The following is a 27,888-nucleotide window of genomic DNA, read 5'->3' on the forward strand; positions in this document are numbered from 1 at the left end:
GGCCTTGTTCACGGCATCACGGCCATCGTGGCCTATAGCGGCCCGCAACGGCGACCTTCGGTGCCGACCCCGGACCAGTGTCTAACAGGTGAGTTTGACTCCAAGGAGATCTGCAAGTTCTCTTGAGAAGTGGGAGACAAAGGCACTCCCTCTGTCGCTGAGGATTTCTTCTGGGAGTCCGTGGTGTTTCCAGACATGCTCCAGGAAGAGCCGTGTGACGCCCACTGAGTCTATTGTTGTCACTGTGGGGATCGCGTGGATGCGTTTGGATAAATGGTCTACTACAACCAGGATGGCGTTATGGCCCTTCAACTCTGGAAGCTCACCTACCATGTCCACTGAGATTACTTGCCAGCGGTGGGTGGGGACTTTGTTGGGGGTGAGCTTTCCAACCTTTCGGGAAGGGAAAGATTTGACCCGGTTGCAGGTGTCACACCTGCATACGTACTGCCCAATGTACTCATCCAGGGCCACCAGTAGTCATGGGAGACGAGTTCCAGGGTTTTCCACCACCCTGGGTGTCCCATCGCCCATGCATCATGGTGTAGCCGTACCAGGTCATGGCGGAGCTGCGGGTCTTTTGGTACATATACCTTCCCCCAATACAGGACCAACTCTCCTTCCTTCTCCCATTCATCCGACCTCAGTGTCCCCTCTCCCAGTTCCCACATGGCTTTCACTACCCTCTCATCATTGTCTTTCGCCTCATATCCTTTCCAGAATGCCTGCCTCTTCACCTTCTACTGAGATCGCCTCCATTGCCCAGGCTTCAAACCAGGTTGGCTGGAGGAGGGTCAACCCCTCGTTGTCGTCTCTCCCCTTCAGGTGGTCAGCCCATCATGAGAGTGCATCCGGTTTCCCCATAAGTTTCCCTGGACAGTGGACGAGGGTGAAATAGAAGCGGGAGAGGAAGAGGGACCACCATGCTTGGCATCGATTCAGCCTCTGAGCCATGGTCCGTGTAGATCTCAACTTTCTCTCTGGCCCCTTCTAGAAAGTGCTGCCACTCTTCGAGGGCTTGGACGATCACAAGCATCTCCTTGTCGTACACCTCGTAGTTGCGTTCTACGTCCGTGAAGCTCTTAGACATGAATGCCACTGGGTGGAACTCCCCATCCGATTGGAGCTGGGAAAGGACTGCACTGGTCGTGAAATTGGAGGCGTCGCATTCGAGCTTGAAGCAGCCGGAATCGGTGGGGAAGGAGAGGACGGGGGCAGTGGTGATGGCCTCTTTAAGGGCATGGAAGGCACAGTCCTCATCCGGGCCCCAACTCCAGGTCTTGGTCTTTCGGGTCAGCGCATGGAGTGGGCATGCCTTCTCTGAGAAGTCCTTGATGAACCGGCAGTAGAAGTTCACAAACCCTAGGAAGGACTGCACTTCCTTCACCTTGGTTGGAGCCAGCCAGTCAAGGACTCCCCGGACCTTCATGGGGTCCATCGCGATGCTTCCCTCAGAGATGACGAGTCCGAGGTACTCAATCTGCATCCGCTCAAACTTACACTTCTCCGGCTTCAGGAAAAGCTTCCTCTTCCACAGCGTCTCCAAGACCTCCTGGACGACCCTCTGGTGCTCCTCTAGGGTAGCAGTGAAGATGAGGATGTCATTCATCATGGTTTGGAAGGTTGTGGGAGAGTTGCACAACCTGAAGAACATCACCATGGGCTCGAACAACCCCAGGTTAGTCGCAAATGTGGCCTTCCACTCGTCACCATCCTTGATCTGGACGTTATCAAACCCCCAGCGCAGGTCCAGCGCTGAGAAGTACTTGGCACTACAGAGGCGGGTGAGGACGTCTGAGATGAGGGGGAGCAGGTACGAGTTCTTCACTGTGATCTCGTTCAGCTTCTGGTAGTCTTGGACCAGGCGTAGTGACCCATCTTTCTTCTTGACAAAGAAGGCCGGGGCTCCCATTGGGGACTTGGATGGTCGTATATGCCCATTCTGCAAGTTCTCGCACAGAAACTCGTCCAGCTCCTTCTGCTCCAGCTGAGAGAGTGGGAAGGTCTTCCCCCTGGGGAGTTTAGCATCTGGTACCAGGTCGATGGCGTGGTCCCAGGGCTTCCGGGGGGGTAGCTGATCGAAGGCTTCTTTCGAGAAGACGTTGTAACGGGTCTATTGCCTAGACTCGAGACAGAGAAAGGGGGGAGGGTGGTAGTGAATGCGTGTGTGATGGAGGTTCGGTTCTTTGGGTCCTGGGGTGCTAGCGGGTCTGTTAGAGCCTCAACTCAACACTCACCTACGTCTCTCTTGGACGTCAAGGCCGAGGGTTATGAGAAAAGGGGTCTCAGATGTAAGCAACTAGCTCAGAGGGGGCGTTAGGGTCGTGGATGGCGTCTTTGCCACTTGGATGCAACTTCTGCTTGTCCCTTCACGGGTCTATTCAATACTAACTTGTTATGTACAAGCTGTTATCTAGTTTTTATATGTTTGAAATGAAATGAATGGACTGGGGGAATGTAAACGGGCCGTTAGGCAACCGTAAATGATGAATATCCAATTGGGAACAAAGAAACAATAAAAGAAATATGAATGAATGGGGAATATATCATAATGGGTCCGAAATGGGAAATGTAAAAGTTAACTCCGCAACGCTTCGCCACAGCGCCCGCCTATCCTCCCGTCAGCAACCTCCTCGTCTCCAGCTTTCCAATGAGCCCCTATTCGTCCCATTTGGTGCAGTAGTTGTTGAGATGTGGCCATTGACAGGTGCTGTCAAGACCATGTGAGACTCTACCCCGTGCTGAACCATCCAGGCATGGAATTGCCATTCTGGGAAATGCTCCGGGGGTGAAGAAGCAAGGTAGAGCATCACTATCGGGTGGGAAAATGGCTGGGTTGTATGTGTAGGTATGGAGATCTGGAGAGGGGGTGAAATTGGCGGCGTGGTTGGGCGTGGGAATTTTGCTTGGGGTTGTCGGGAATGATGGGGAAAATAGGGAAAAATAAGGAATGAGTTTGTGGAGTGTTGGATAGTGATAGAATGAACATCGGGAGCGTCAGCGGATATGTACTGCGTGTTGGTGACCAAATTCCGCAGAATCCGACTTTTTGCGGTACACGGAGTTGTCCCCACAACAACGTCACGGAAGTCTTGGTACTGCGCTGGGACCAGTGTTTCGAACGACGTGGGTTCCTCCTCCGGGTTGTGGGCCTCCTGGGCCATCCACTGCGAGGGTGTAGTAGTCACCCTCAGCTCATGTCCCCACTCTGGGGGGATGATTGTGGCGTAGATTCCATCCCCAGGCTCCAACACGGGGTCTTGATCACCTCGTGGTTGTGGTGCTTGGCAGGAGGATGGGCAGTGGGACATGGTAACCCTTTGCTGTACCCAGTCTACTTCCGGGTTGTGGTGCAGCAGCCATGAGTGCCCTATGATGAGGGACTGTCATCCGAGGTTTGCAACCACAAAACGGGCCTGCTCTGTGTGGCGTCCGAACGTCAGAAGGGCCTCTAGTTCCTCAGTTATTGCCCCGTTCTCGTTTGGGGTGCCATTGACGTTGCAGATGGGGATGGGCTGAGGGAGTGGGGTGGTCTCGAGGTTGTGCTTCTGGATGAACTCAGGGCTCACGAAGTTCCTGGTGGCTCCTGAGTCTAGGAGTGCCGATACTGATACAGATGCAAGGGAGGTGAGGGCAGTCAGCTTCACAGAGAGGTTGAGGGATCTTGGGGAGTGTGTAGAGAGAACATAGATAGTGGGTGGGGAGACTGCCACCTCCGGGGCTGCTTCTGTGGTTCCCTTGCCTTTGCAGGCTGAGGGTGCATCCTTCCTCCTTTTCTTTGCAATGACTCGGTGGAGCTTTGGTGCTGGTGGTGTCAGGGACAGCTCCGAAAGCGGCGAGGTCCCGGTGCGAGGGACTTGATGGGACAAGCGTCGGCTATGCGTAGCAGCGGTCCCGTCACGGGGTGAGCGTCCCTGACCACTTAGGCTGAAGTGGGAAGTTGGTTATCATTAAAAGGGGGGAAGCTACAGTACTTACCTGAAGTGGGAAGTTGAGAAGAAGGCTGCTTCTTCTGTTCCCACCCCAGGTGCTATTATATACATGCGGTCAGGGTCACGTGGGAGGAGCCATGTCATCCCTGCACACAGCCACACTCCCCTGGGTATCTCCGTGGGAGATCCCGGAGGTGTGCTGCTCTGTGAGCGGGAATGCGCGTGGCGGGTGTGGCAATCGGGGGAGCGGGGTTAGGTGTGTTAGTAATACATAGAGAAAGGGAAGTCGACCATAGAAGGAAATAGAAAGAAAGAAGGAAGGGGGAGAGAGGAGACAAAGGGTGATAGCGGGGAAGCGGAGTAGGGTGGTGCGGCGCGGGGTGCGGCATAGGGTCAGGCGGGTGTGCCCTGACACCCCTCAATCCAATATATTACCTATGCCTCCCTAAGTACAGAGTCCCAAAGGCCTCCAGACAGCTCCAATGTCCACTAGCACACTCCTGCCCCTGCTGGGCAATTCACTTGCTTGCCCTGCAAGCCTACCTTTGGGCTGATCCCTCCTTTCTGTTTCTGGGTTATAGCCTGCCACCCCGCTAACCCTGTAACCCGACTTGTCAGCAATTCAGTTGGCTAACACGTAACTCCATTAGCTCCACTCCACTCAGCCCCGCCATTCATGGGCCCACCCTCTTTATACATAACTTGTAGATAGGTTACACCCTAGTGATAAAATCAACTAGAGTTTCCCCCTGCTAAGTTCTCGTTGCCAGTAAGTAAATTAGGGCACAGACATGTAACTAGGCACAGTGCTCCTGGTCTAAGTCACTGAGGCCGAAGCCCTCTGCCACAGAGACATTTCCTTCATCTCGCATCCGGTCTCTGACAAAACCTGACCCGGCCATGTTATTGTGGACTGTCAGAAACCCGGATCATAGGGGGAAAATGCGTGAGTCCGAATGCAGGCAGGGCTTAACTAGAGGGGATCCGAGAGCTCCGGTAGTGGACCGAAGCTTCTCCAGGAGGCCCGGTTCTGCTGGATGGTACAAGAGGCTCTAAGAAGGACGCGGCCTCAGCGACTTGGAGGGAGTGCTGTGCCTCTGTTATGTCTCAGTTAGTCCTTGTATTTCTTATGTCTGAGGTATCTTGTAGAAAGGGGCCAGGATTCACTCAGAGGGACTTGGGGTAGCATTTTAGTCGAGATTAGAACTGAGGAAAACTACCAGTTCTAATCTACAGGTATTTATAAGGGGGAATGGAAAGGACTTAGTCAAAGTCCGAATGATAATGGAAGAACACCGAAAGGTGCCGAATGATACCAAGAGGTACCGAAAGGTCCTGAACGATATCTTTAATGGGGAACCGAGGTGTCAGGTAAAGGAAGGTGGAGTAAGAGGCTGGAAAATGAATGGGAACGAGAAATAGGTAAGAGGGGGTCAGCCGACTGAATGGTAAGAAGAAGATAGTCATGCTAAGAATGGAAGGTGACTAATAAGTGATGATGTGAGTGGGGTCACCAAAGGATGTGGGTAGCTCCGAAAGCGGAGTTGCATATCTGAAGGATGTTGGGTGACTCCAATAAATGAAATGGGTGGAGTGTCAGGGCACGCTGCCGCCGCCGCCACCGCCGCCACCTCCTTTTCCTTTTGTCTCATTCCCTCATTCTCTCTTCTTTCCTTCTTCCCTTTTTCTATCTTTATACAGACGACCTCTCTTTCTTTCCTACCCTTGTAGCACGGATGTGTCCGACGCTGAGCACCCCGTAGGGGCACTGCAACGCTGGATGCGCCACACTGCAAGAGAGCTAGCGGCTCTCAGCGCCAACCAAGCTCGTGGGGGAAACTCTCCACTAAAACCCTTTTCTCTACTGGCCTCGATCCAAAAACTCCTGGAAATTCTCCGGAAATTCCGCAAGGTCCGGGCTCAGTATCCACTACCCACTCTTTGTGGGCTAGACAACTGCCCTTACTCCTACTGTAGAAATTCCACACACACTCACACTAACTCTGACGCGTCCTAGTGCCTTAGAGAAAATTAGGGAGGGGAGAACTTAATTTTTCAATCCCGGTATGTACAGGATTATAAAGAATAAACATTTTTAGAAATGATTGATGGGAAATATTGGCGCCATATGGCTCCTGGACCCCATCATAAGCGAAATATTTGAAAAGGGCATCAAAAGAATAAAAGAATATCATCCAATATATCAAAATGATGGTAAAAATGTGGAAAATCGAGAATTTATCAATGATTTCACAAAATTAGTACCCGAAACTGGAAATGTGGTTGGGAATAACCTTTACGCGGCTAAAGAACATTTTTCCCAATTTATTTGATGCCTTGGGAATGTGTGAAGCATGCTTTTCTGACTTCCCACTTGCCTAAATTGAACTTCCCATGCCTGCACATGACCAGATCCTGTGACCCATGCCGTGGCCAACCTCCCCAACACTTAACTCCACCAAATCTCCACCGATTGGGACGATCTTGACATCGACGGATTCATAGGAATTAGGAGTATTTTTAGGTACCAAGTTTGTATCGAATTATGGAACGAATGAAGATGATTCTTGCATGGTGAAAATGGATATCCGAGCCGGGTCTGCGTGTGGGCGATTATCCCGCCTACAGCGCACTTCTACTTGTACTTCCCCTCCAACACTCGGGATCGACCGTGGAACCACCCGCAGTAACCCGGCTTCGTCTGAGGGTGATGTGGCAACCCCACGTGACCCATTCACACATGTATATAAACTAAGCCAAAGCAGGACCGAAGAAGTAACCTTCTTCTCATTTCCCGCTTCAGGCAAGTACCCTAGTTTAGTCTGGCTTCCCACCCTAATAACAATACATTTCCCGCTTCAGCCTAAGAAGCCACACAGGGACGTAAGCCCGAGTAAGGGCTATCCACTATACGGTCTCACCACCCCGCTGCTGCCGGGGCCGCTAGCGCCAAGCGTTATGCCGCTACCTCTGCCTTCCTCAAGCCATCCCTGACATGGAGGAATGTTTTAGGGGTATGTCACAGGATGTTGGAGGTCCATCAGGATATTGGAGCAAATCTGGAGTCTCCAAATGTTCCGACTTGGGACCGAGCTTCTGGGATGGGAGTGGCCAAGGTTCGGTGTGCTGCAACCAGACCGGAGCTGAGACAGTCAGGAAGGAAGGTGACCTGGGGAGTGGGGAGGCATGGTGTTGGGGATGGTGAAGTTGTTAGGAAGGTGTGGTGTGGTGGGAGTGTGCGGGGTCGGGATTCCGGGATATGACATAAACCAAGCTCTCACAACCTCTGCCACATTATCTGTAGAATCATCCCTATGCTGACCCCCTATGCTGCACCCAATACCTATGGAAATGGACCAATTCAGCCCCATAGTTATAACATTTATACAGACTCCTGTGAAGACATAATAAAGGCTTTGGTTGGGTCCCCATGGGCCTCTATATTTTATGGAGTCCTGCAATTTCAACTGATATTTTCACTTGCTATTGTATTGTCAGGGCACCCCACCTGACCATACAACCCTGAAACCCCTCCCCCCAGTCTCCCCCCAGTATTTACAACCAGGAGCCCACATATGGACCCACAGGAAAAGTCACATGGGTTAGGCAACAAAGTCGCCTAGCCCCTGAGACACCTTTTCCAAGCTGTGGGAATACACCTGGCTTCTGCCTGCAGTCATGCTATAAACTGGCACAGTACACTTCCTTTTATAGTAGCTTAGCAGGGATAGGGAAACTCACCCTTCTTCTCAACTCACTCCCCACTAAGCCCCCTCAGTGAGTTTGAGGAACTATGGTGTGAGGTCAGTGGGGGTTGCTCAGCACACCTGGTGTCAGGGCACAGCCCCTGACCCCACACACCCTCAGGTACCCTTCCCCCCGCATGCATGCAGACCTGTGGGAAAGTTCTGGGCGAGTTACTCGCCCAGAAACTGTCAGGGACCAGATTTGAGACGAGGGGGAGTCTCCGTGATGGAGGGCTTTGGCCTCAGCGACTTCTGCCAAGAGCGCTGTGCCTAGTGACACATCCATGCCCTAACTTACTGACTGGCAATCAGAACCGAAGGGGGGTAACTCTAGTTGATTTTATTACTGGAGTGTAACCTATGTACAAGTGGGATATATATATGGTTACAGCGAAGATGGGTCCGCAATTGGCGGAGCCGAATGGAGTGGAGCTAATGGGGTTAAACATTAGCCGACTGAATATTACTGATGAGTCGGGTCGCAGGGTTAGCGGAAAGGCAGGCAATAACCCAGAAGTGGAAAGGAGGGATAGGCCCGAAGGTGGGCTCTGCAGGGCAGGCAAGTGTATTGCCCAGCGGAGACAGGAGTGCACTAGCAGACGTCGGAGCTGTCCAGAAGTCTTCAGGGCTCCATACTTAGGGAGGCGTAGGTAATAAATTGAAAGGAGGGGGTGGTGACCATCAAGGGGTACCGAGAGGATTGCGGAATACGGGAGCTCCGAGGTTAGTGAGGAAGGAGCGGAGTTAGACCGGAGGGATTGGAGGGACTGGAAGTCGATGGCCGGGGATGGATATGACAGAAACCATCACAGCCACAACTGTGGGAACTTTCTGGGTGAGCAGCTTGCCCAGAATCTTCCCACAGGGGGGTGCCATTTATGGAAAGTCGGCAAAGAGCTGAAAACTGTATAGTTCCTGGCTCCCATTTGTAGCAGCTTCACAGGAGGTTGAGAAGGTTACCCTTCTTCTCAACTCATTTCCTGTGAAGGCTGGGGCTAGCCCCCTCAGTGAGTTTGAGGATCTCGGACTGGGACTAGACACCCCAGCAACTAGGAGGATCTCCCTGGGCCTGTCACAGAACAAGGGCCAGACCCTGACACCTGGCCATAAGTGGTACAATGGTGTATTCTTCAAAGTGGGACCGGAAGGTGCCGCTGGATCATGTGACTCAGGGGTGCAGGGCTAATGCCCTGACATATGGGCAGGACCTAGTGCCCCACTGCCCCAAACACTGCATGCACCCAACTCTGAGGTCAGGCTGCCCCTGAGTGAGGGCTGAGTCCTGACAAGTATGTTGTTCATGCACTGTCATGGACTTCTGTGGACCTCCATAAACATCCATGAACATTCATGGACATTCATGGACCCTTCTAATAACACTTGTGTGAGCTCCCATGGGTATTCATGGTACCCATGGAATTCCATGGAAATTGGAAGATAATGTTGTACATGGGCTTTCTGTCATATCCATCCCCGGCCATCGACTTCCAATCCCTCCGATCCCTCTGGTCTACCTCTGCTCCTTCTTCACTAACCTTGGAGCTCCTGTATTCCGCAATCCCCTTGGTACCCCTCGATGGTCACCACCCCCTCCTTTCAATTTATTACCTATGCCTCCCTAAGTATGGAGCCCCAAAGGCTTCCGGACAGCTCCGACATCCGCTAGCGCACCCCCACCTCCACTGGGCAATACACTTGCTTGCCCTGCAAAGCCCACCTTCAGGCCTATCCCTCCTTTCCATTTCTGGGTTATCGCCTACCTGTCCATTAACCCTGTAACCCAACTCGTCAGTAATATTCAATTGGCTAATGTCTAACCCCGTTAGCTCTGCTCTGCCATTTGCAGACCTGCCCTCATTGTAACTATATATATACTCAACTTGTACATAGGTTACACCCCAGTAATAAAATCGACTAGAGTTTACCCCCTTCAGTTCTGGTTGCCAGTTTAGTAAGTTAGGGCATGGACATGTTACTTGGCACAGCGCTCCTGGCATAAGTCGCTGAGGCCAAAGCCCTCCGCCACAGAGACATTCCTTTGTCTCAACCTGGTCTCTGACACTTTCATGGGCTTCTGTGGGTGTTCATGGCCCCCCATGAAAATCCATGGAAGCCCATGAAAGCCCATGAGAGTCCATGGAAACCCATGGAAACTGTCAGGGCACACACCCTGACTAGCCCGGACCCGGACCCGCGTCCGGACCCGCTTCCACCCACCACACTTCCCGCACACGCGCACGCTCCACGCGCCGCATGCTCCGGGCCCGGTCCCTATCCCTTCATGTGACTTCCGGGTATCCCCGGAAGTTTTGCTGATATTGTGGCCACTGTGGGAAGATGAGAAGTTAGCTTCCTTCTCATCTTCTTACCCACAGTAGGCAAGTGTATATACTTGCCTCTTTATCTATTCATCTTCTTACCCACAGTAGGATTGTGCCCTGGATAGGGCTGGCCAGACCTGAGGCTGTGGGCCATAGGGGAGGGTCATGGGGACCCGGGAGTTGTCCCCTGACAGAAACCCATGGATATCCATGGAGCCCAAGGGAGATATTACACTTTTCAGATGTTACTCCTGTGTCAGGGCGCACCTGCCTGACCCAGCTCCACCCAGCCCAACCTGACCCGGTACCCTGCTGTCCACCCTTCCTCACCTCCTCCCCCTTCCCCTTCTACTCTCCTCATTCTCCCTTCCTCACTTTCTTTCTATCTTACTTCTTCTTTATTCTCTCTTTATTCTACATGGACAACCTTCTTTGTATCAATGTACCATTGACCCATCTGCTGCACGCCCACCATGTACCCGGCCCGGGCACCTCAGGCGACTTCCCACTGTGCCCAGCATGCATGCATGCACCGGATGGCCTCGGGATCTCCCACGGAGACACCTGGGTGGTTACGGCTGTGTGCGAGGGTGACGTGGCACTTGTCATGTGATCTAAGCCGCATGTATATAAACGAACCTGAAGTGGGAACCAAAGAAGTAGCCTTCTTCTCAACTTTCCACTTCAGTCTAAGTGGCCAGGGACCACTGTCCCACATCGGGCCTGTCAGTATGCATGCCCAATCTGCCCCCCGCCAGGCTCTCAGCCCCGGACGCTACACCCGGGCTCCCTCAACCCCAGACAAGTCCCTGACATCCTGACAGTAGGCATCCATCATATCAATCTTGGATTGATATTTCTTTCCGGCCAGACTATCCATAATGGATCTCATGTCCGGCATTGGTGTTACAATTCCTTGCATCTATGACAGTTCTCAAGGAACCATCCTTCTTTGCTATGCAGAGAAGTGTCATATCTGTACATACCCGATCCCAAACCGACTCCCAGACCCTCATCCTCGTCTCCTCTGGAGTCCTACCCTATCTCCATCCACTCTGATACTCACCTTCGGACTGAACATCACTCCTCTCACCACCCTCCTCTTACTCCTCACAACACCACCACCCTTCCATTGTAGGTGGGATAATTGCCCACATGCAGAGCCGGCTCGGATATCCATTTTCACCATTTAAAAATCATCTTCATTCGTTCCATAAATCGATACAAACTTGGTACCTAAAAATACTCCTAATTCCTACGAATCCGTCGATGTCAAGATCATCCCAATCGGTGGAGATTTGGTGGAGTTAAGTGTTGGGGAGGTTAGCCACGGCACGGGTCACGGGATCTGGTCATGTGCAGGCGTGGGAAGTTTAATTTAGGCAAGCGGGAAGTCAGAAAAGCATGCTTCACACATTCCCAAGGCATCAAATAAATTGTGAAAAATGTTCTTTAGCCGTGTAAAGGTTATTCCCAGCCACATTTCAGTTTCAGGTACTAATTTTGTGAAATCATTGATAAATTCCCAATTTTCCTCATATTTTCACATTTTTACCATCATTTTGATATATTGGATGATATTCTTTTATTCTTCTGATGCCCTTTTCAAATATTTCGCTTACGATGGGGTCCAGGAGCCATATGGCACCAATATTTCCCATCAATCATTTCTAAAAATGTTTATTCTTTATAATCCTGTACATACCGGGATTGAAAAAAAAAAAAGTTCTCCCCTCCTCTAAATTTCTCTAAGGCGCTAGGACATGTCAGAGTTAGTGTGAGTGTGTTAGAAGTTCCTACAGTAGGAGTAAGGGCAGTCATCTAGCCCACAAAGAGTGGGTAGTGGACCCTGAGCCCGGACCCTGCGGAATTTCCGGAGAATTTCCTGGAGTTTTAGGATCGAGGCCAGTGGAGAAAGGAGTTCTTGTGGAGAGTTTCCCCCACGAGCTTGGTTGGTGCTGAGAGCCACTAGCTCTCTTGCACCATCACTCTCCTACCCTACCTCCATCTGTTCCAATACTTACCTTCGGACCTGACACCCTTCCTCCCCCACCCCTCTCCCCACTCCTCTCATCTCTCTCCTCCCTCCGACCCTCTTCTGCCAAACCTCCACCAAGTTACAACCTTCTGCTGCTGTCCCATACCCTGTACCTGGACACCGCTTGTGCCTTCGCTCCGAGATTCTGTCATAGTTCCAACCTTGGACTTTGACTCCACCTTGGCTTAAGTCCATTGCATTGGTGACCTCATACTATGTAAACACCATTGCCAACATTCCTTGGACTTTCAACCCTGCCTCCATAACCTCTGTAAGCTCCACAACCTCCAAGCTCCATGGATCATACTCAGTACTTTTGCTGATTGTAATGTATCTTTTGCGCTTTCCCCTCACCCTTATATGGACTGCTGCTTCTCTCCATTCTAGCCAGTTAGTCATCATCCCCACTTCACCTCATCTTCCTGCCCCTCTGGGCTTTGCCCTCCCTATCTCCTTTCAGATGTACCAGAGGTTCTAACCTATGACCTTTCGGTGCTGCTCCGCTTCTGTCATCCCTTTGTTCCCATTTGGACACCTTTGTTCTGATTCGGACCCCCTTTGATTTCCTTGTGCTATCGTCTCCCTATTATATACAGGTGCTTGTACATACTCGTTTTGGACCTTCAGTCTAAAATCAACCTGAAATGCCCCCTAGAGACTTCCTGCTCACTGCCTCTGAAATTAAGGACCAAATGGACAAACAGCAATGGCACAGTGCTCCACATGAGTCACTGAGGCCAAGGTCCCTCCTTGCTAAGTCTCCGGTTCCCCTCCAGAATTGTCTGCCCTCACCCAGTTCTAACAAGAAGCAGGCATGCCATTACTGCAGGTCTTCTGACTGTCATATCCCAGATCTTCTGCCTCCCTCCACCCTATCCCTACATGACTCCTATGACTTCCACCAGCCCTCCCAATCTCTCTCTGCTGCCTCCAGTCGATGCCAATGGCCCTAGGACTACCTCCTCCCCCGACTCTCTCCTGCTCTGCCTCCCATCTACATCCACATCACCTCCAAACCTCCACCACCATACCTCCACCTCCTTGGACCTCTTGTTCAAAGGAGATGTGCCTGCTTGTTGTTGATAAATCTCAACTTGCCTATCCACCCTCCTTCCTACCTCTGGTCTCCACACCTCTGGTACCTCCCCATTCCTATTTTACCTCTGGTCTTGATAATCTTTATTGTTTTATCATTTGATATTTTCTACAACCCCAATCTTCTGGACTACAACTTCCAGGCTCCGGACCTTTCCAGACACCTTTTCTCTGTAGTTCCCTGCTTGTTCATAGACGTTTCCAGACCTTGCCATTCAGTTGGATTTTAATTCTCTCACTCCACAAACCTCAGACATAATTTGGGCTTTTTGCCTATTCCGTATTTGTCTTGAGGATTCTTTTCTATTTACTTCCCCTTGGTAACCTTTGTTTACCTTTGGATCCAATTGTTTCCACTATATGTACACACATACCCCTCTAGTAAATAGTTTCCCCCAGTTATAATATAAACAGTCTTGAGCCCTCCACAACCTCCTCCAGGACGTCTATCACATCCCACTCATCTGCTGCTCCAAAGAACTGAGTAACAGGCACTCCTAGAGATGCCTTGGTGTAAAACCCAAAAGAATCACATGACAAATGATTGACCCTTGCTAATGCCTCCTTTGTTAAGTAGTGAGGGGGGGGGGCTTCTGGCCCCCTTCTGCTGGCAGCCTCAGTTCCTCCATCACCAGCTCCCCTGACAAATTGGGGACAACAAGAACGTACCGGGTGCAGCACTCTGTTCTGAGTCGCTGAAGCCAAGTCCCTTCAACACCCTGTCACCCTCGGAGCTCCACCCCACCTCTGGTCTGTCTCCAACCCACCATTGGACGACCCGGAACACTGAGCTCCACCTGACAGTGTTGCCTGGATAGCAAACAGACCTGTCCAAGGAACATCTTCTTGACACTGACCCACCAGCTGGCATGCTTGTATTGTTCAGCTTTTTCATGAAGCTGTTTTTCAAGAGATTGAGGGCAAGTTGCCCTTCGTTCATGATATCGTTTATCAGGATCAATCAAGTCGATCCTGTGATTTACCTCCCAAAAGGAGGGTAATACTGTTGAAGTGGCATTCTGATGCCCTTGTTGTTACAGTTATTGTTCCCTTTCATGGGAAGTTTCATTGTCCTAACGCTTTAGCCTTTGTTCATTTGTGCCACACAGAAATGTATATAAGTACAATGTGTAGAGCTGGATGACAAGATCTAATGACACTGTGATATCGTGCTCAGAGGATTGGGCTGCAATGCCACAATTATAACAAATACCTCAGGTGCTGGTGCCATCACATCATCGTATCTATCCCTCCACCACTTGTGGAGGGGTTTAAAGGCATTGTCAGTCAACTCTTCGCCCTTTCAAGTCACATTTGCTGTGAACTTGCAGCAACCATCACATGGTTGCTTGTGATATTTGGACCAGCCTTTTTGGTTAGACCTATCTGTTTCCGTTGGGCCTGTTGCCCCATTGAGACAAACAATTGTTCAGTAGGAACATTGAAGGAAGGGATTTCCCCTCTGAATACACGAACTACATGCTTGCTGAAGTCAAGCATGACCTTATAGGTGTTCAGCCAGGGAGCACCTAAGATAGCATCATATCTTTCGATGTTAACTACATCGAAATAATGTTTGTTATTCCGACCTAAAACATTTAGATTGGCGTTTGTCCTGTAATAAATGCAGGAATGACTTCCTTTTGTACCCATCTGGAGAACCAGTGGGTTAGGAAGTTCCAGTAGGGGAATATGACATGCCCAGACAAAGTCTGGGGAAATCGCATCAGTTTCTGCCCCACTGTCAAACAGAGTGAAAGCTTTGGTCCTGTTAATTTCAACGAGACCAGTGAGTGTGCGACATAAGTCGGCACTTCTTTCTGTGGGGTATTTGCCTGCCTCTCATGAAAGCCTTAGCTTTGTGTTGAACATGGGTGGCACTTTCTTTGTAACTTTTGTTGGAACCATGTTAGGTTCTGGTTTCTGGAGGGGCAACTGTCCCTCTGTTTTAAAAGCAAGGACTGGTTTGTTGACCAGTTCAGCGATGATTTGCTCCTCAGAGAGGAGCTTTTCAGCCCTTTGGGCTGAAGCCTAATACGAGAGTGTAGTTGCTCTCAAATGGGTCCATGAAGCTCAACCCTTGAAATCCTGCATGCCTGAGTTGACAAAGTCGACAACTCCAGTGTTGTCATTTTCTTGTAGAGCTTCATGGTTGGCTTCAATTCAGGATCTGCCTCTGTGGGCTCCTCCTCTATTCCCAGGGAAAACACCTTGGCCCTGGTTGGGTAGTTTGGGCACTCAAATGAGTACCCTATCTTGCCACACTTGTAGCATAGAGGGTTACCCTTCGCATCTTTCAAAGGGTGTCTAATTGAAGAGTTAGCACCAGAACTCATGGAGTTCTGGTTCACATTAGTGATTGAGGTGCTTGTTGCACCTTTGTTTGCTGAAACCACTGCTGGTTTCTTTGTCACCATTCCCTTCTTAATGTATGAAGGGGTAGTTTGAGTGTTGCCATGAGTGGCAGCACTGGTTGAATCTTTATTTGTTACTCCCTTTGCAATGCTTATATTACTAGTTTTTGAACTCAAGCTCGGCTTCAAGTTCAGATGACTAGACAATGAGGAGGAGAATCCTCCTTTGTATAGCATGCATAGAGTCATATGCACTGTCAATGCACAAAACAGCAGCCCATAGTTCATCATGGGTAGAAAAATCGACTGTAATACAGTCACACAGAACAAGTTCCTCCTTCCAAGTTGGTGGGAGGGCGTTCAAGAACCGTTCATTGAAGCTCGCCTGGTCAGGGCAGGTAATCATGCATTCTGCAGCTTGCAAGAGCTGCATGAAGAAGTGTTTGATCCCCCATATCTCATGGTTTTGAAGAGTTTTGTGGCCGGGACTGCCACTGATCTCTTCACATATGTCAACATCAGCTTTGTCAGAAGCTGCAGAAAAGTGGGTGGAGAACCCATTTCAAAACCTTGCTTCACATTGTGGAGCATGATTTGTTTTGGGTCCCCATCTAGGGCATGGGCCAGAGTGTCAACATGGAGCTCATTATACCCACCCTTCCAGCCATTTCCTGAGATCCAGGAGGTAAGCTCAATGAGCCAGTTCTTGAATTTCTCGAGATCATTTTCCCTGGCCCATTGAGTGGTCAGGAATGGAACTGTGTTCTTCTTCAACAGTTCTGGTCTTACATTGGCAGGAAGAGGAGTGAAAATCCTCAACATGACTAGGTGTCAGGGACACATCCAGGGTCAAGGGGGTCCAGGTGTAACGCCTGGCACTGAGGCCATCACAAGGTGTAGAGTGGGCATGCATAGTGATGGGCCCGATCTGGGACGACGATCCCTGGCCACTCAGACTGAAGTGGGAATCATGAGAAGAAGGTTACTTCTTCGGTTCCTGTCATATCCATCCCCGGCCATCGACTTCCAGTCCCTCCGTTCTCTCCAGTCTAACTCCGCTCCTCCTTCACTAACCTCGGAGCTCCTGTATTCCGCAATCCTCTCGGTACCCCTCGATGGTCACCACCCCCTCATTCCAATTTATTACCTATGCCTCCCTAAGTACGGAGCCCCGAAGACTTCCAGACAGCTCCGACGTCTGCTAGCACACCCCCGCCTCCGCTGGGCAATACAATCGCCTGCCCTGCAGAGCCCACCTTCGGGCTTATCCCTCCTTTCTGTTTCTGGGTTATCGCCTGCCTTTCCGCTAACCCCGCGACCCAACTCGTCGGTAATATTCAGTCGGCTAACGTTTAACCCCGTTAGCTCCGCTCCGTTGTAACGGGTCTATCGCCTAGACTCGAGACAGAGAGAAGGGGGAGGGTGGTAGTGTGCACGAGTGTGGTTCGTGAGGCCGGGTCTTGGTCCGTGGGCGCTACTGAGTCTGCAAAAACCTCAAACAAACACTCACCTACGTCTCTCTTGGACGTCAAGGCTGAGTATTATGATGTGAGGGGTCTTAGACGTTATCAACTAGCTCAATGGAGGCGTTAGGGTCGTGGATGGCATCTTTGCCACTTGGATGCAACTTCTGCTTGTCCCTTCACGGGTCTATTCAATACTAACTTGTTATGTACAAGCTGTTATCTAGTTTTTATATGTTTGAAATGAAATGAATGGACTGGGGGAATGTAAACGGGCCGTTAGGCAACCGTAAATGATGAATATCCAATTGGGAACAAAGAAACAATAAAAGAAATATGAATGAATGGGGGATATATCATAACAGGTCCGAAATGGGAAATGTAAAAGTTAACTCCGCAACGCTTCGCCACAGCGCCCGCCTATCCTCCCTTCAGCAACCTCCTCGTCTCCAGCTTTCCAACGAGCCCCTATTCGTCCCATTTGGTGCAGTAGTTGTTGAGATGTGGCCATTGACAGGTGCTGTCAAGACCATGTGAGACTCTACTCCGTGCTGAACCATCCGGGTATGGGATTGCCATTCTGGGAAATGCTCCGGGGGTGAAGAAGGGTGGTAGAGCATCACTATCGGGTGGAAAAACGGCTAGGTTGTGTGTGTGGGTATGGAGGTCTGGAGAGGGGGTGAAATTGGCGGCATGGTTGGGCGTGGGAATTTTGCTTGGGGTTGTCGGGAATGGTGGGGAAAATATGGAAAAATATGGAATGAGTGTAAGGAGTGTTGGATAGTGATAGAATGAGTATCGGGAGCGTCAGCGGATATGTACTGCATGTTGGTGACCAAATTCCGCAGAATCCGACTTTTTGCGGTACACGGAGTTGTCCCCACAACACCGTTCGGCTCCGCCAATTGCGGACCCACCTTCGCTGTAACCATATATATATCCCGCTTGTACATAGGTTACACTCCAGTAATAAAATCAACTAGAGTTGCCCCCCTTAGGTTCTGATTGCCAGTCAGTAAGTTAGGGCACGGACGTGTCACTAGGCACAGCGCTCTTGGCAGAAGTCGCTGAGGCCGAAGCCCTCTGCTACGGAGACACTCCCTCGTCTCGAATCCGGTCTCTGACAGTTCCCACCCCAGGCACTTTTATGTACATGTAGCTTGGGTCACATGAGGTTTGCCATGTCACTCTGCATGCAGCCGCAGTCATCTGGGTGTCCCCATGGGGGATCCTGAGGGTGTGTGCTGCATGTGTGTGTGCCAGGTTGCACTGTGAGGCCATCCGGGTCATCCAGGGCTGGGTGCATCGTGCATGCATTGCGGGCAGTGAAGGAGCAGAGCTGGATCACCTTATGTAACCAGTTTCCTATGTCCAATAACGATATTAGAGTTTGTGCTGATTTGCATACTGACCGTGTTTTGGTTGCCAAATATATAATTGTTCACTGTCTAAACAACAATAAACACCCCCCAACGATCTCACCTGATGTATAGATCGTCTATGGATAAAATTATATATTGACTTTACTATGATTTCTAGTCAATATTACACCTAGATTTACCACTTTTCAGTAGGATGTGATTTTCCTGATAATTTACTGAAGGAAAACTACTAATAAAATAATTCCGCAATAAATGTTACTCAATACAGGAGTGACCAAACTGCTCTTTCTATCGCTTAGAGTGCGTGCTAGTTATCTAGCAGGTTCAGGATTGCTCACTTTTCTCCTGTGGTGTGATAACCAAATATTACTGAGAGATTATTCAATTAGGAAGTCCCTCCACCAAATTCTCACTAATTCTCACTATGACACTTTTGTTCAGCTGTGTCTAACTAACCCTAACTCACGCTTAGAGTGACATGTTAGTTTTATATTAGCTAACAACTAATATTTGCTTTTATCTTTTGGAGCAAACAAACCAACCACTGGTGAGAATTAAACTTATTTTTCGACCTGAGGTTTGAGAGGGGGCAGAAGTGGTGGCCTTTTATGCTTTTCAGAGGCCTCTTCATTACTAATGTTCTAGAGCTTTCCCAATTAATTAACTGATCCGCGGACTTCTGAATCACTTTATGCTTATGATCCGAGATCCATATCATCAATCATTCCTTTGTTCCGATTTATTTGAGCTTAAAATCAAAAAGTTTTGATGAATCATGGGAAAATATACAAGATCTGGTTTTTTAGCATTTTCTCCTCTTCTGATGCGATCAAAAACTGTCCGCCCGCACCAGGGAATACTCTGTCATATGGTATTCGGTCCGCCAGACTACCGGGCGCCAATATATTTCCCTTGAGTCACATTACTTTTTATAAGAATTAGCAAATAAATATATATGAATTATAAGGTGTTTCGCCGTTTGAGCGATATCTCCGTCAGTTTTGAAGCTTTTAGAATGAAACAAAGCCGTGGATAAAGTTTAGAAACAGTTTTTTCAGATGGTAAAGAGATTACAGTCAAAAGTTTACTGGTTCCCGAGATATTTACATTTCTTTCCCAATGTTCCTTCTTATTCTGCCATCTATGTGCTATTTTCTTGTTGTAGGGATATATTCTTTGAATATTACACCTATGCCAGGTTCTAGGCATGCTTGTAGTAGATTAAATCTCATGCTACATGGGTGTGGATAATTTATAATGATCCTCTAATGTCTGTCCAGTCTCATAAAGATCATGAGATCTGTTAAACATCTGAACTTGTCACCTGGTTGTTGACTATTCTGATAGATCATTGTTTTATTCTTTGAATACAGTGGGTCGATAATACATAGATAAGGGGAAATGTCGTCCATGTAGATAAAGATAGAAGAAAGGGCAAGAGAGCAAAGAACAGAAGGACAAAGGGAAGAACAAGAAGTGAGAAACAATGGTGAAGGGTGAGGGGTGGAGGTGAGCAGGGTACCAGGTGGAGCCAGGTGGAGCCGGGTCGGGTGGGTGTGCCCTGACACTAGGTTCATAGTTTTACAAACTAGATCGCCCATAAACCGTTCAGGGTTGGGAGAGCTTGGAGTTGGGTCCCTAGAGTAGGACCTAAGCATAGATTCTACATACCCAGCAGGCCCCATTGTGGTGCCTGGATCATTGGGTACAGACACTCTGGGAATCCCAGAGCCAAATTCCCTTTTTATTGGAGTGGTGGGAGGTGTTCCTGTGGTTGCATCTGAAAGGACATGAACCACTGGTGGGGGGGGGGGGGGAGAATTAAGATTCCCTGGCAATAGTGGATGTAGATTTTGGGGCAGCAGCCTGACAGTGTCCCCCTTTACAGCCCATATATTAGTGGGATGAGGATTAGGGTCCACTGTATTTGTGAGGGGTGATAGCCCTTCATTGAATCGACAATATGTATCTAATTGTCACATCACTTCTCATGTGTGGGTACCTTTTCCAAGGTACACAAACTCTGTGTCCACCACATCCAACCGAGTTCCCACTCAGGGCTCGCAAGGCAAATAGGTGTTTTTGCCTCCTCTTTAATTCACCAATTGGATTAACCATGATGGCTGACCCAGTGCCTCCACACCTAGACTTGCATGCTTTAACAATATCCTTGTTTTTGTCATCTGACAAATCTGTGCTGATTGTGATAGGAGGCTCTTGAGAGCCTTTTACAGTCCTAAGGTCATTCAATTTTAGAATGGCCCCTCTGACTGCCTCCTCTAGGATGGTTGTTAGGTCCACTTCGTCCCTGATACTGGGAACAGGCTGTTTACTTTGAAAGGGGCCTTGGGGGTCAGTTCCCCATTTGACCCACTTTGTCATATCCATCCACAGCCATCACCTTCCACCACCTCCAGTCCTCCCAGATTGCCTCCGCTCCTTCACCACCAACCTCGGAGCCTCCAGTTTCCACAATCCCCTCTGGCTCCTCTGATGGTCACCACCCCCTCATTTCAATATATTACCTATGCCTCCCTAAGTACGGAACCCCAAAGGTCTCTGGACAGCTCCGACATCTGCAAGCACACCCCTGCTTCTGCCAGGCAATTCAGTTGCCTTCCCTGCAAGTCTACCTTTGGGCCAATCCCTCCTTTCTGCTTCTGGGTTATAGCCCATCACCCCACTAAACCCCATAACCTGACTTGTTGGTAATATTCAGTCAGCTAACCTGTAACTCCATTAGCTCCGCTCCACCTGGCCCCTGCCATTTATGGGCCTGCCTTCTAGACTCCCCTTGTAACTATATATACATAACTTGTAGATACATTACACCTCAGTGATAAAATCAACTAGAGTTTTCCCTCTTCTAGAGTTCCTTCTCAGTCAGTAAATTAGGGCACAGACATGTTACTAGGCACAGCACTCCTGGTATAAGTCGCTGAGGCCAAAGCCCTCTGTCATGGGGATGTTGTCTTTTGTCCTGAATCTGGTCTCTGACACACATCCATTTCTTAGAAGAAGGAATATGTCCCCACAGAGAAGGGGACATGCTGCTATCACTACTCGACAGAGTATTGAAGATTAATGGCACAGGTCTATCAACCCATCTGTCCACTTTGTTAAGTGGCTCAGGATCCTTATCCTGAGTTTGTTCATCTTGGGAAATTGGCAGGGCCAATTTCGTCCAATTACTAGGCCCTGCAATGGGCCCAGTAGTCTCTTTTGTAGGGCTTACCCTGCCACAGTCCAAGGACCCTGATGCCACCAGGTGCATGTGATCACCACTCAGGTCTGTGGTGTCACCAAAGGTAGTGTCAACCCATGCTAGTTGTTCTGCATGGGTGCCCAGATGATCCAGCGTTATCTGGATGAGGTGGTTATTTACCATAAGCCACTCAGTGACCAGCATAAGCCATTGTACAACCCTGGCAAGGGTTGTTTCAATGTTCATGTTAGACACTGGTCTGGGGTCGGCACTGAAGGTCACCGTTGCAGGCCGCTATAGGCTGCGATGGCTGTGATGCCATGAACAAGGCCCGAGGGCAGGGCATTTGGCCTCAGCGACTCTAAAGGAGCACTGTGCCCCCTAGCTGTCTCTTGGCCCTCATTTCAGACGTACTGGGGTTGCCTTGCTGGGGTCAGGACTTGAGAGGTCGTGGTCAAATCGATATTAGAGCTAAAGTACTATAATGTAGTATACAGGATATATATAGGAGGAAGGAATGAATGGAAGTGGACCCGGGCTGAAGGCCGAAGGGTCCGGAAGCAAACATGAATAAGGAGCGGGGTTGGCTGCACAACAGCCGGCAATGACCGAGGGTCAAAACAAACAATAACAGATAAATAAAGGAAGGAGCGTAGGGCTGCGATAGTGGCAATGGTATCGTAGTGGCGCTGGACTTGGAGTTGGGCCGGAGTCGGGTGTGGGAATGGTAGCGGCCCTGTATGGGCCAAGTGGGTGGGGTAGAGGAGTCATGCTGGGCACGGTGCTGGAGGCGGACTCAGGGTGGGGAGGTTGGTGTGGCAGTGGGGGAGTCGGCCAAGTGTAGGGGAGCCTAAGGGCAAGCAGGGGAGTGAGCAGGGAGGACAGGGCTGAGGTTGGGGCTTGCATAGTGGGACTGGGCTCGGGCGGCATCAGGACAGGTGGGGAATGGGCCAGAATGCACGGCCATGACAGTTCATCCCAGTCCTTTTGAGTGGGGGCAGGGGAATGGCAGTCCCAAGTGCACTAGCTGCAGTGGGGGGGGGGTCAGGTTGGATACCCTCTCCATTGGGAGGCGGTGGTTCTGGAGCAATTGGTGTGCCTAGAGGCACACCTGTGGGAAGATTGATAGTTGAATCGTTATGATCTGCCATTGTACTTTTGTGCATAGCCTCAATGACTATGGGATCAGGCCCTGCAGATGGGCCTGGAGGGTCTCCAGGGTCTGGATGGGGCAAGTTTGATGCACCTGGTTCTGGTGCATCTTTTATGTTTGCATCAGGTGGCTTATCTAGAGGTGGCACTGGTTCTGGTGCCTGCTGACCTGATGCATCTGGGACTGGATCGCCTCCTGTCGACACCTCTTTGGGGTCTTCCCCAGGCGTAAGGGATGGTCCTTCTGCCTGGGTATTGACCTTGCCATGTGCAGAGGGGAGTGGCATGGCTCCAGCCTGATTAGGACTGGAATTAGATGCCAAGGGCATGTCTAATGGCTCAGCCTGATGGGAGCTAAGCTGGCTGTTTCCAGCCATGGGTTTTGGCACAGGAGTATGCATAGACCTATTGACCTTCTGCAGAGTGGAAGGTGTCCCAGCTACCCTTCTAGGTCTCATTTGAAGGTCTGGTGGGTTCGAGATCAGCGCATATTGATGTCAATCAAGAAGCAGTGAAGTTGAAAAGAACTCACCGAGCATGAAAAAACTGTAAGATAGTAATCACAGGTAGTATCTACCTGAAGCATGTAGCTCACTTGTGTGGGTTGCCTTAGTCCCAGTCCATCAAGAGTATATGCTTTAATAAGTTATATATTTCAATGGGGGAGTAGTTAGGCTGCAGAGCCATTTCTACACCCTGTGCCACTTTATATACAAGAATTGATGTAAACCAAAGTCGGCATACACATGCGGCTTTGTAAACAATAGATAAGCATGTGAAAGTGCACTGTTACAATAACTTAAATGAATTGTATATACAAGAATAATCAATTGAACAGGAAATAAAGGAGCATGTGCAGCCTCTCCAGGCCTTACACAGAGTCAGTTTTGGAGTCCCAGGAGCCTGGAGTGGAGGTCAGGATTGTATGGATATGACAAAATGCACCCTTCACTGCCCCTAGTTATACCCACTCCACATGTTAGATACAGGCAAGTTTGGACAATTCTGGAATGGAATTGGAGACTTAGCATGGATCTAGCAAGGGGAAGTCTCTTGGGGGGAAATCAGGTTGGTTTCGGAATGAGGTTACAAGTTACTAGGTACATTGTATATAAAGGAGGGGTCCAGAATCAAAAGGAACAAGGGTAGTCTAAAAGGAGACAAAGGGAGCTGGAAGGAGGATTGGAGTTGGGAATGGCTAGCTGACTGAATAAAAGGAAGCAGCAGCCCAAATAGGAATGAGGGAGAATAGTGGAATTGAATGGGACAATGCAATAGCTGCAAGGTCCGAAGTAAGTCTGGAAAGTCTGAACTCGGAAGTCAAACTCTGGAATATTGGCAAAGGTAAATAAATGGAATCAGCAAAACAATACAATGGGTATAAGCAGAGGTGGGGTCAAAGTCCAAGGTCAGAGCTAAGACCGGAGTTCCAAGATGGAGATGCAAATGGGATTCTGGAGTGGAGGTCCAGAGTCAGGAGCATAGTTGCATACTCATCTGGAAGGTGTTGAGGTTGAGGTCAGACCTGGAAGTGGTGTTGGAGCCAGAGGTGGGATAACCTCTTGGGAGTTGGCAAGGAGAAGGTGATGGAAGGGAAGTGGGGCTCTGGAGTCAGTTTTGGAGTTCTGGGAGCCTGGAGTGGAGGTTGGGATTGTATGGATATGACACCACACATCCATAATAGGTGACTCTCTCATGCCCTCACCAACTGTCAGAAACTGTGTTCGAGGGGATCGCGGGAAGCGGGGCGGAGTACGGCGGCGTAAGTGGTCACTTAGCTAATGAGCTACTCCGTTGCAAGGCGTCGAGGGGGTTGGGACTTCGGCTTCTGCCAGAGCGTTGCGCCACGCGTTCTAGGCTGTCCCGTATTTCACGTTAGCGGGAAAGACCTTGTGGCGACGTTGACTTAAGCGGGATGAAGTTGAGGGGCGAACTTAAGATGAAAGTACTTGGGGGGAATTCTAGTCGATATTCAAACTGAGGTACATCGACAGTAAACTACAAGTATAAATAGGAAAGGAGAACAGAGAAGGGACCGGTCGGTCCGGCGTGGGACAGGAACGAGATGATAAGTACGACAGAACTAAAGAGCGATGAGGACCAGGGTAATGGAACAGAAGAGATGAATGGAACAGAGAACGGCGAAGTTGGGAGGCAGAAAGGATAAGCCGACAATCTAGGCGCGCGGATCAGAATGTCAATATACGTATAAATCAAATATCAATAAAGGAATAATCAATTGTCAATAAGGAATGTCGATAAGGAGCGGATCAACGGCGACCATAACAACCGCTAGTTAGTTAAGCGAGTGAATAGAATAAAACGATACCGGCCGAATGGTTGAGGAACCCAAGTGGTGGCGGGAAAACGAAGGAGGCGCTGCTACGGGGCCGTAGAACAGGAACCACTATCGGCGCCGCTAAGTGATGGGCAATGGCGAGATTAACGGGCGCGAGTAACGGCATAAGAATGGGGGTGCAGAAAGTGGTAGAGGGGCGGGGACTTTGCGGGGCCGTGACACCAACCTGACATGTGGGCAGCATTCTTTCTGGGTTTCCCTTTGGTCTGCTATAGCATATATAATTGATGTACTGTACTTCAGTGCAAAATTGATGACTGACAGTCCCTCCCAGAATTGTTGCCTTCTGTTCTGATGTTAAGGGCCATACACCAGCATATCTGAGTGTAAGCACAGTGCTCCATTCCAAGTTGCTGAGGCCAAGGCCCCTCTGCTCATCCTCTTCCCTCATTCCAGGGTTAGGTCAACACACTGCCCATGTGTTTAACAAATGACAATAATGGCACTAGCACCACCATCAGCCTTTGACTCAGGCGTTGGGGGAGGATGGAGTTCAGGAACATTGATTAGTCCCTTTTGTGATGATGGGGGCACTGTCAGAGACAGTTGGATTTCTGTCGGAGTCAGGGTCAGAGGTATTGGCAGAGGTCTGTTGGAGTGTGCATGTGCAGATGTGCAGGCAGAAATATGCAGCACGTTGTAACAGGTCTATCGCCTAGACTCAAGACAGAGAGAAGGGGGAGGGTGGTAGTGTGCATGGGTGTGATGGAGGTTCAGGTTTTGGTCCTGGGGCACTACCGGGTCTGCTAGAACCTCAACTAAACACTCACCTACGTCTCTCTTGGACGTCAAGGCTGAGAGTTGTGAGCAGAGGGATCTTAGAAGCAAGCAACAAGCTCAGAAGGGGTGTTAGGGTTGTGGATGGCATCTTTGCCACTTGGATGTAACTTCTCTTTTCTCTTTCATGGGTCTATTCAGTACTCACTTGTTATGTACAAGCTATTATCTATTTTATATGAGTTGGAAATGGAATGAATGGAATGGAGGAATGTAAACAGGCTGTTAGGCAACCGTAAATAATGAATATCTAATTGGGAACAAAGAAACAATAAAAGAAATATGAATGAATGGGGAATATATGATAACGGGTCCGAAATGGGAATTGTGAAAGTTAACTCTGCAACACTTCGCCACAGCGCCCGCCTATCCTCCCATCAGCAACCTCCTCGTCTCCAGCTTTCCAACGAGCCCTTATTTGTCCCATTTGGTGCAGTAGTTCTTGAGATGTGGCCATTGACAAGTGCTGTCAAGACCACATGAGACTCTACACCATGCTGAACCATCCGAGTATGGGGTTTCCATTCTGGGAAATGCTCCATGGGTGAAGAAGGATGGTAGAGCATCACTATCGGGTAGAAAAACAGCTGGGTTGTGTGTGTGGTTATGGAGATCTAGAGAGGGGGTGAAATTGGCGGCATGGTTGGGCGTGGGAATTTTGCTTGGGGTTGTCGATAATGATGGGGAAAATATGGAAAGATAAGGAGTGAGTGTATGGAGTGTTGGATAGTGATATAATAAGCATTGGGAGCATCAGCAGATATGTAGTGCATGTTGGTGGGCAAATTCTGCAGAATCCAATTTTTTACCATGCATGGACTTGTCCCTGCAACAACGTCTGGAAGTGCTGTTCAAAGTTAGCAGAGTGGAATTGCAGCCTCAGCAACTCAAGGGGAGTGCTGTGCCTGCACTTGGTGTCTGGGGGAGATCCCTTATTTATGGACTGACACTTGCAGCAAACTTCAAACAAGACTTGCAGGCAGAGTGGGCCCATAGGAGGAGTGTGGACTCAGAGGGGGGGAAGCCCCCTTTGCAGAAGTAGGGACTCAGACCAGATAGGGGGGGTACTCCAGTTGATATCAGACTAAGGTCCCCAAAAGTATTTACAGGATATAAATAAGCAAGAGGAAACATAGAAGGGCCAGTTGGTCTGGCACAGTCTGGCATGGAAATGAGTGGGGATTGTCAAACTGAATATGGAAGTGAGGAATGAATAAGCAACAATGAGTGATGAAGGTTATTGATGGGAAGAACAATAGGGTCAATAACCTAGTGTCAATAAAAGTGGATCAACACTGATATTGGCAAGTTAAGCAAATGGATGAATGAGCATAATAGGCACTCAGCAAGGAATGAATGATAAGTTGCCAAGTGGCAAAAGGCCAGAGGAAAAGTGGAGTTCAGCACATGGCACCAATACAAGTCCGCAAATTGGGAAGTGGGGTTGGTGCGGTGCCAACACAAGTCCAGTTGATCAGTCAGTACTGTCACACAAGGACAGCATGATGGCCAACAAAGGTTCTGAGGGAGTGTTAACCTGACCAGAGGTGTCAAGGACAACTGGAAGTGGGCAGAGGGCATGGAAGCAGGCAGAGGGTGCAGAAGGTGCAGAAGTGGTGTGCGGCTGTGACCACATAGTGGGAAGCAATGAGTGTGGTTCAGATGGAGACAAGGCAGGGGTAGGTGAGGCTGAGTTGTGCCATAAGCCTGGGAGGAACTGGAGGGACTGAATGCTGGGAGCACCAAGGGCTTGGGAACTGGAGGCAAGGTCAGAATGCCAGTGTAAGGGATTAACCTTACTTCACCATAATTCCCATTATAGTGATGTGGTTATTTCTTTATTTATTTGTGCCAAGATATGTAATTTACATATATATACCTCAGGTAGTTGTAAAGGCCCGGTAGCCTTTTACCTCTACCCCATTGAATATACAGCACATTTAAGCTTATATTTAGATGGACTAACTGAGGCCTGAGGCGAACGGGGGAACGGAACGTTACCATCCCCAAAATAGTAAGCAACCTTTCAGCCAGCAAGGTCCAGGATTTGATTGTTTGCCAAGT

General features: G+C 49.5%; 1 protein-coding gene across 1 annotated transcript; it reads right to left on the bottom strand.

Annotated features, from left to right (window-relative positions):
- Window positions 1-22,465: 22,465 nt before the first annotated feature.
- On the bottom strand, window positions 22,466-23,227 carry EI90DRAFT_3122289 (uncharacterized protein; the record flags this gene model as incomplete). The annotated part of the gene is made up of 2 exons (XM_039063484.1): window positions 22,466-23,154; window positions 23,221-23,227. The coding sequence occupies 2 exons, from the start codon at window positions 23,225-23,227 to the stop codon at window positions 22,466-22,468; spliced, it is 696 nt and encodes a 231-aa protein (XP_038917370.1).
- Window positions 23,228-27,888: the final 4,661 nt, after the last annotated feature.

Source organism: Cantharellus anzutake, assembly GCF_015039405.1.
Source record: "Cantharellus anzutake strain C23 chromosome Unknown EI90scaffold_18, whole genome shotgun sequence".
Taxonomy (NCBI): Eukaryota; Fungi; Basidiomycota; class Agaricomycetes; order Cantharellales; family Hydnaceae; genus Cantharellus; species Cantharellus anzutake.